The following is an 8,727-nucleotide window of genomic DNA, read 5'->3' as shown; positions in this document are numbered from 1 at the left end:
CTGCAATTTCTCTAATATATTCATGTTACGACCGGCTCGAAATGTTAAAAGGTGAGAGATCGTAACATAAAAACCCTCAGCTAGGTGTAAAAGATTAAAATAGGCTTTATTATCCTAAACAAAAAGAACAAGGCAAAACTACAACTGAAGGCGACCAACTGGTGCTGTTAACTCAATAAACAAAGATAACAAAAAGAGACTCTTCAAAAGAACGAGAGCTATCTATTTAACAGAAGTTGTCAAAATGGGAAAAGAAAGCCTCTCTATCTACTTTACCAAAACCAAAATACAAGAACAGCACCTCTAAAACCTAAAAACTTAACATAAATGGCACTATTGAAATCAAAGTTAGCTCAAAGCTCAAAAGAGATAATATAACAAAAATCTAGCTGCCAAAAACCAGTGATCAGTGAAACAAAAACATCTTTCCCAAGTAGAAAAGCCTCCAGTCCGCTGCTGCAGTGCTGACGCTGATCTCTGTAGCAGGAGCCTGAAGGTACAAACTCACGCTCTCTTCATTTTCCTCCACTTGGTCTTCTTTGGTGGTTTTAAAAGGCGGTCCACAGCACTGCCCTCCCACGTTTGATTGTCAAAGTCACAGTCAACTTTGTTGTCAAAGTCTCTACATGTGTTCCCCACACCAACACCAACCGTGAAAGTTTTAGACCATAGCATTTAAAGATGAATGAATGAAATCTCAGTATGATCAACAACAACAAAAAAGTTCTGTTATTCTTTCTCTCCACCTGTAGTAAAAGTTTTTTTGGCATTTTCTTTAATGCCGCGTTTCACTTTGAAAAGCACAGCATGAAGCTCCACAAACCGAAAAAAAAAAAAAAAAAAAAAAAAATCCATCGAACTCACAGCTTTGCGGGGCAATCCCATTCTGAGCAAAAAGGCAAAGATGAAAAATAAGTTTTCACAATTGAACACATTTCCATTCAGTCTTGCACTTCTCTTTTAAAAGCCTTTTCTTGCGACCTCCAGTTGTTTCACTAATGTGCTTTAATCCATTAACACAGCAAAAGGTAGCTTGAGAGTCACACAGCAGAAGTGCTTTTTGTGCTCTCAGCAAAGACATGTCACATGACCTTAGGAGTGAGCGCTGTTCATGCTATTCTCTTTATGATGTTAGAGACGTCCGGTTTTGATTCGAGTGCCGGTTCAATGTGAAGCAGCATGAATTTTATAGACGGATTTGTTCTGCAGGAGCGGCACCTTTGTTTGCTGCTGTGACTTGTTTTGACTTCTGCAGACAATGTACACTAAAATGTTTTTTCAGCTGTACTTTTAGGTTTTTGTTTTTCGTGAAGACAGTTGGGAGAACAAAAATATGGGGGTCTGGAATGGATAAGAAGAGTCTTTTAAACAGACATCTGCAAGTGCAGTTTAAATAACCAGCACTTCAAGCCACTGCGCAATGGTCTTTATTGCTGAAGTATTATGTACACGAGCAGCGGACCCGCTTTACTGAATCAGCCAAAAGACATATTTCCCTCGTCTTTTCCCTCTTTTCTATCTGGTCTGGTGCCAGTTACCAGATGTTCACTCCTGACACGCAGAAAGATTGAGAGAGTGGCAGTTATGATATGAAGGCAGAAACAATCAGTGTCTCTGCATGAGACAAACCATGCGACTCAGTCAGGTGATTTAATTTTCCCAGGTAAACGCTTCCGATTGTTGTGGTTGTTTTCTAATGTGGAAGAAATCTCCCCCATCTTTGTTCGCTTGCTCCTCCTATGCAGTCTGCTGTCTCAACTGTTATTGTGATGGTTTAGTGTCATGCGAACAGCTGACAATCAACACCTGTGAAATGCTTTTTTTTCTTCTTCTTTTTATTGGCCAGACAGAAGTTGTTGATTTTTCTTTTAACCAATGCCATAACAGTCCCCTGCTTGGCCAGTAGGGGGTGCTGTGTCAATGTAAAGGGTACCAATCTAAGCATTACAATTCTGTGAATGCCAAAAATGATTTTGAAACAACAATTCAGTGTATAAAACTACAGCATGGAGCTCCTTTAAATCAAATATCATCAAACCAAAAACTCTGATGCCTCCCTTCAGTTTGGGTCATTTTCCCCCACTAGCAGCGAGCCAACTAGTGTCTAAATGGAAAGTTGCATTTCAGTCTGGCTCACCACTTGAAAACTGTGCCGGTATCACATGATATCTATATATGTGCACCGTAAATGTACTGTTTTCCACATATACACTTTCCCCTCACACACATACGCTCTATGTTTGTGTATTTGTGCAACTGTGAGACAGAAAGACAAGAAAAATCTTCCCCTCTGCTTTCGTGCATCGCAAATTAGAGACACTTTCGCCTTCAGTGGGGAGAATTTGTTTGCCGTTAACCCAAACGAATCCCCCATTCGGAGCGATATCAGGGAAACAGCTGCCTCGGTGATTAGAGGAGGGACAATAACGCAAGGACTTCGAGGAGCCTGGAAGGAAGTGCACACGTTGTTTAAATGCCTTAAAGTGAGAGTGTCCGCCTGTGGATTCACAAAATAACCAAGCAGATGTGTTGCTGCTTTCAGGACTCCATGCAGTCTTTTATAGGCCAATTTGTTGTCTGGTGGGTTTGTGCGCTGCTGCCTTTTGGCCTGCTGAGCCATCTGACTTTACATTATAACAGGGCCTGACTCCTTGCAGTCCCCTGTGCATCCTCATTCTAAATGGTGAAGAGCCAATCACAGGACAAGTGCCAGGTTATTTTGAAATCACAGCAATTTTTACGGTCGCAGATTTAAATGCAGGCATTTTGAGACAGCTACAGAGAAAAGGTCGTGGTTCCAGGGGCAATGAGAGACCAAGGCGTGTGCCCTTGCAAAGTTTCGAACAGTCAGAGAAGCCCAACTATTATTTTCTGCTGCCCTGTTCCGTCGTCGCCCACCCCGCACCGTTAATGAACAGCTCATTAGCCGGAAACCTCATTAGCTCGCTGACGACGGGGAGCAAATGATCCAGGGATAAGGGGAGGGATTTGCTGCGTTGCCTTCTCTGGCTAATGGCAGGGGGGAAGCGGGCAGCGTTCAAGGATGTGGCTGCGGTCTCGGCTGCGTGGTTGAACTAAACAGCCTCATCTTCGCAAGGGTGTCCCTGTAAACATAATCCGCCCAGGGAAAAAACAGAACAAAAACATTCCTAACCTAAGTAAAAGCCCTCCTCCAAGAAACGAGGTTGCTGGGGTAATGTATTTTTTTTTAAGCTTAGTTCAAAGATTGGAGCGTAATGCATTTCCTGAAACGCTGCTGACAACAGTAACGCCTCTGGCTTTGTCCCCTGCTGCAGATTTGCGACAAAGAGTGGCACTACTACGTCATCAACGTGGAGTTCCCGGCCGTCACCCTGTTTGTGGACGGTGTAACCTACGAGCCCTACCTGGTGACCGACGACTGGCCCATCCACACCTCCAAGATCGACACGCAGCTGACTGTGGGCGCCTGTTGGCAAGGTGCGTGCTTCCGTCCCGCATCCAGCCTCTAAAGTTGGTCTGGATTAGATGGCGTCTGTTGTTTGTTGACCTCAAAGCTGATTTTTAATTGAATAACAGCAATTTTACCACTGCTGTCAAAAGCTCATCATCAATAAAAGAAGAGAGCGGTTACAGGAGTCGCTCCACAGAGAATAAAAGAAGACTCTTTGTAAATAAAAAACATAAAAAATAAATCCTAAATGGACTCACACGGCGCAGTGGAAATATATTTCCTGTCACTCCAGTTTTATTTGGAGTCGGTGCAAAAGCTTGCTGTAAATATTGGGGCTTGACGGCAAACAGGAAGAAAGGTACTTACAAATGACAAATAACCCAATGCTAAATTCAGGCTGACTTTCTAATTTGCCAGCATTGAAAATCAATGCCAGGAGAATTACAAACGCAACTTCTTTGTCAATCTGTCATAATCATGTGCAATACATCCTGTGCTCCAGTGGGGTCATTTGTGTTTTATCACTATTCAGCAAACAGCAGCGGACTAGAGATCACTGGACGGATGTAAAAGATATTTTCAATAGAACGTACACATTAACATGTGCAGCTTTAAACATCTGTGGGGAAATAAAAATGTGTGCGCGGCAGACAAAATGCCGGAGGTCAGTGGATCCGCTGAAGGCGTCGCTCCGTAGCGCCGCCTCTTCATCAGAGTGAGTGAAAGTGTCGGGGAGGAGAAGATTCCGTCGGAAGCACAAAGGGAGGGAAGGCGGGAGTTTTCCTGTCAAGATAGATAAAGAGATTAGGATTTATGCCCTGCAGCTGTGAACATTTCTGGGTATTTCTTTCTGGGGTTTTTTCCTGAAACGGAGAGGCTGGAGCAGAGCGGCTATCAAACAGGAAATTCTGCATGTCAATCGGAGCAGCTTGTGATGATATTGGAGTGAATCAAAACAAGCCCACTGCCATGTTTATGCCTGGAATAATTACACAGAAGTGCTTTACAAGCGCGGCAGAACTGAGAGCGGCGATCGCTTGTGTGGCTGCCCTCAAAACGTGCTGGCGACGCTTGCAAGCATCATGGAAAAAACCCTCCGTCCTGATTTGCTTGACATTTAAATTTCTTTTCACTCTCCCGCCTTGTTGGGATTTTTTTTTCATTTTCTAAATTCATTTTTTCTTATTCGCCAGCGTCTTTGCTTTGCACAGCCCGCGTTTTCTGCCTCCTTCCACGAATGTGTGATTGTGAGAGAAAGCCCTGAAGGAAGGATTAGCTGGAGTGAATGGAGGACAACTTTGCCAGCTATTACATCCCAATGAAGCAGCTTTAAGCTTCACTAAGCCGCAACTGATAACTTTGCAGGCCATTAGTGAGCAAGATTGCCTTTCAGCGCCCCTCCCGCCCCCACACCCCTTTTCTCCACACCCCCCACCCCCCACAGTCAACAACATAATGACAAGACGTGCGGATGAGAGGCGCTCGGACTGAGAAAGAGGCGGCTGCAGGGAAGAAGTGCGTTGTTGACACCACGCAAGTTTATCAAGAGGAAGGTCGGCATTGCGAAGGTGTTCCAGCGTTGGAAGGATTGCCGCTCAATTTGGCGTGCACAAAGAAGGCTGCACCTTTACGACCTTGTTGGAGAGCATGTTTATTCACTGGTGCAGGTTTATCTCTTATTCATTCATTTTGTTTATTTTAGAAAAAAGCAATCTCAACATCTCAGTTAATCAAGGCCAAAACAAATAATTAGATGTTTTCATCAGCACTTGGCCATGATGGAAGCAATTGACATGTAAAAAATAGAATAACTGTTGTGTTCAATCTAATTCTGAAGCCATTCAATATTTTTTATACTGGTTTGTGAATGCTCTGCTAATTTAATGTGTTTAACAAGATCTATTTCACAACGCGCAAAGGGTCCTCGGTGCACACAATAGTTAATTAGGCGGCCAGTGTTAAAGGCCCTTGAAGAGCTTCTCGTCAGTGTGAGAGAGCACTTTAAATGTGCTGCAGCGGGTTCAGATCGTTTGCACCAATCAGCGGTTTGGACCAAAGATGCTAATAAAGTGTTTGTAGCAATGAAGCAGGAGTCGGTGGTAATCAAAACAACAATTCCCGCTTAATGGCGATGAAAAGCGATATTAACGTTCAATCAGCGACAAAATATGTTAGTTGGTGGTCTAATTATGTCCTTTTGCTTTGTGCCGTCACATGTTCTCCTGTGAGCGCCTGCTTAGCCTCGTCCTTACCTTTACCACGAACACCTTTAATTCTTCATGACCTGCCATCTGCTGCAGTCTGCAAAGCTTTAGCTAAAAGCAGACACACAGTTGTCATTTTCCATCTAAACCACCACCACACACACACACACACACACACACACACACACACACACACACACACACACACACACACACACAACATAAATAATACATGGTGTTTTCTCCCCTCAGCCTGGAACCAAAACAAGATAACAGCCAAAAGCATGACTGTGGGCCACTTAAATTTTTTTGGTTCATTTAGGGTCAGAAGGGACAGTCATGTAGACGGTGCAGGTGAAAAGAGAAGCTTCCCTTCAATACAGGATGAGAGCAGCTACAGGAAGTGGGTTGGCAGCGATGTCAGTGGTGAAGCAGAGGAACTGGAGACTGCGGAGGGTAACGAAGGAAGGTGCTGAGTTCAGGTGACGGAGAAGAGCAGGAAATCAGGGCGGAAGCGGCAAAATGATGGTAGTGTGGCAGTGGCATCGACTTGAAGGACGGCAGCAGTAGAAGTGACTTCAGGAAGTCGGAACTAAAAATGCTAAAATGTGCTAAAATGGAAAAAAACAACAACAATGCTTTAATTCTGATCAACTCAGCCAATGTTTGGGCTGAGTAATGTACAAATGTTTAATGCTTTATAGTGTTTCTTGTACCTTCATTACTTTTAGATTTTTTTCCCCCCCTCATATTTTAACACACACGTCTTTGCATTGAACAAAGCAGGTTGAGGATAAATATAACTAATTTTGGCTCGTCTAAGTGTTTGTGTGGCCCTGCCATCGACTGGTGACTCGTCCAGGGTGGAAACCCTTGTACAGCTGGGATGGACTCCAGCACCACCAGCCTGAGCGCAGAAGAAGCGGTGAGGGAGAACGGATGGATGCACAGCGACAGACGTGAGAAGTGGCAGAACTGATGGGAACTCGACGACACGCACCCAAAGCGTGTGACTGGACAGGAAGTGACATACGGCTGTGCAGCGACGAGAACAAAGACACAGAGATTCACGGCACACAGTGTTCCTCGTGTGTGCTCTTATTTTAAAAGAGACGTTAGGCATAACAACGATGTTCTATGATTCTGCCAGAAATGCCGGCCGCTCCTGATTCTCTTCACGGCTGGAGATGCTAATGTGAGGCTAAATTCAGGCCACGCTGCTCTGGCCGCCGCCGCCTGCTGTTCTTAATCCACTTTTTATGGGCCAGCACTGCGGGCGAGGTTTTGTGTGTTTACATCAGCGGCCACGGGATGTTTACGTTTCCAGCAGCGTCTGTTTATCTGTTACACCCCCCGCCCCCTTTTTTTTTTCACCCAAATCACCCAAAAGCAATTTAAATGTGCTGCCTCACATGTAAAAACCACAGCAAACACAAATGCAGTGAGTTGGTGCCTCCTGAGAAATGTGATTATGAACAGCAGTCATCAAGAACATTTATCTAAAAACAGCCTTATGTTGAATCTGATGAAGAAGCTTTTTGATGGAAGTTCCAAGAAGAATGTTTTTTTCTTAAATGTTTTTGTTCATTGTATATTGGTATTCTTATAGAACTCGAGGGTTGTTCCTTTAAAGGATTTGTCTGATGCGAGGTTAATTTTGCACAGACACAACAGCGCACATGTCAGTGGTGTTTTACTTCTGAGGCAGACTGAAGTAAAAGAAACAATCTGTCCATCTTCAGCAAATTGCTTTTTTATTTAGTATTTCTACATCCACTTCAGCGTCGACTTTTCCATGTTTCACCTCTTCGCCCACCTTGTCTCCTCTCCCACTAGGTGGCGAGGTCGCGACCCCAAGATTCACGCAGTATTTCCGCGGCAGCCTGTCGGGACTGACTGTCCGACCTGGCCGCATCGAAACCCAGAAAGTTATCTCCTGTCTGCAGGCCTGCAAGGAAGGCCTGGATATTAACTCCCTGGAAAGCCTGGCCAAGGACATTAAGGTGTGCGAGGAGGGTGGATGGATTGACTTTTCAAATCTTTGACGCGCATACGCACATGCACATGCACATGCACATGCACATGCACACGCACACACGCACACACGCACACACACACACACACATGGACCCTGCAGCACCACAGCCGTTAAACTAAGATTGCACCAGACTTTTCAACTGCTGCTTGCTTGTGTGTCCAGTTCCACTTCAACCCTGCCCAGTCCGTCCTGGTGGTGGAGGGAGAAGACGTGGACAGCATCAACACCGCCATGACCAAGGTCTCCTACATCAACTCCCGCCAGTTCCCAACGGCGGGCCTCCGACGGCTGCACATCATCACCACAGTGCAGTGAGTCCAGCGACACACAATGTTGGATAAGGATGAAAAATATGGACAATTTTTGCTGGAAGAAAATGCTTAAAGGTCTGTAGTAGCACCAGCAGAGGCAGTTGTTGTGAATAGGTTTGAGCCGCTGAGCGCTCAGCAGCAACATGACAAGGCAAGAATCAAAAGTCAGGATTTGACTGATGATCCTCACTGACCGTAAAGTAGAAAAGCCATCTGTTCCGCCTAAAGAACCTCGTTGGCATCTATTTTCCTTTTATCTTCTTGCTTTTATTTGATTTTTATTTGATGTTCTTTCTATTTTCCTCTAAGTGTTCTGTTCTATAACAGGGACTGAATTGACCTCATGCTGCTCAGTGGCCACACAACATTTGAAATCCAACCAAACATATCTGTTGTGCAGACACTAAGATCACATTCACATGAACATGTTTTTTTATTAGGCAATTTGAAAAGGTTATCAATAATTTGGTGTCACTGGCCTGCTGCCTGTTTTGTTTGGACACAACTAAGACTTTTCTTATGGACAGTGTGTGTGTGTGTGTGTGTGTGTGTGTGTGTGTGTGTGTGTGTGTGTGTGTGTATATATATATATATCTCCACACGAGTAATATTTGCACTGTCGTCAGTCCTCTGCTTCATTCAAGCACATATTTTGGTTTTATTGGACAAAAACCTTTATTCATTTACATCCAGGTCACCCGTTTCTGGAATTTTCATACCGCTCATTTGACAAATTCCTCA

The 8,727-nt window shown here is 44.3% G+C and overlaps 1 protein-coding gene across 1 annotated transcript in view; it reads left to right on the top strand.

The window, feature by feature from the left end:
• clstn2a (calsyntenin 2a) overlaps positions 1-8,727 on the top strand; it is a 108,768-nt gene that overhangs the window by 94,571 nt on the left and 5,470 nt on the right. The window contains exons 10-12 of the mRNA XM_076021087.1: positions 3,297-3,459; positions 7,474-7,640; positions 7,838-7,986. Coding sequence (XP_075877202.1) covers positions 3,297-3,459; positions 7,474-7,640; positions 7,838-7,986 — 479 coding nt within the window. The remainder of the gene's footprint in view (positions 1-3,296; positions 3,460-7,473; positions 7,641-7,837; positions 7,987-8,727) is intronic.

The sequence above is a fragment of the Nelusetta ayraudi genome, unplaced genomic scaffold (assembly GCF_046127955.1).
Source record: "Nelusetta ayraudi isolate G7.1 ecotype Tasmania unplaced genomic scaffold, CSIRO-AGI_Nayr_v1 ptg000011l, whole genome shotgun sequence".
NCBI lineage: Eukaryota > Metazoa > Chordata > Actinopteri > Tetraodontiformes > Monacanthidae > Nelusetta > Nelusetta ayraudi.
Note: the sequence above shows the minus strand (reverse complement) of the source record. Positions and strands in the feature narration are given on the sequence as shown.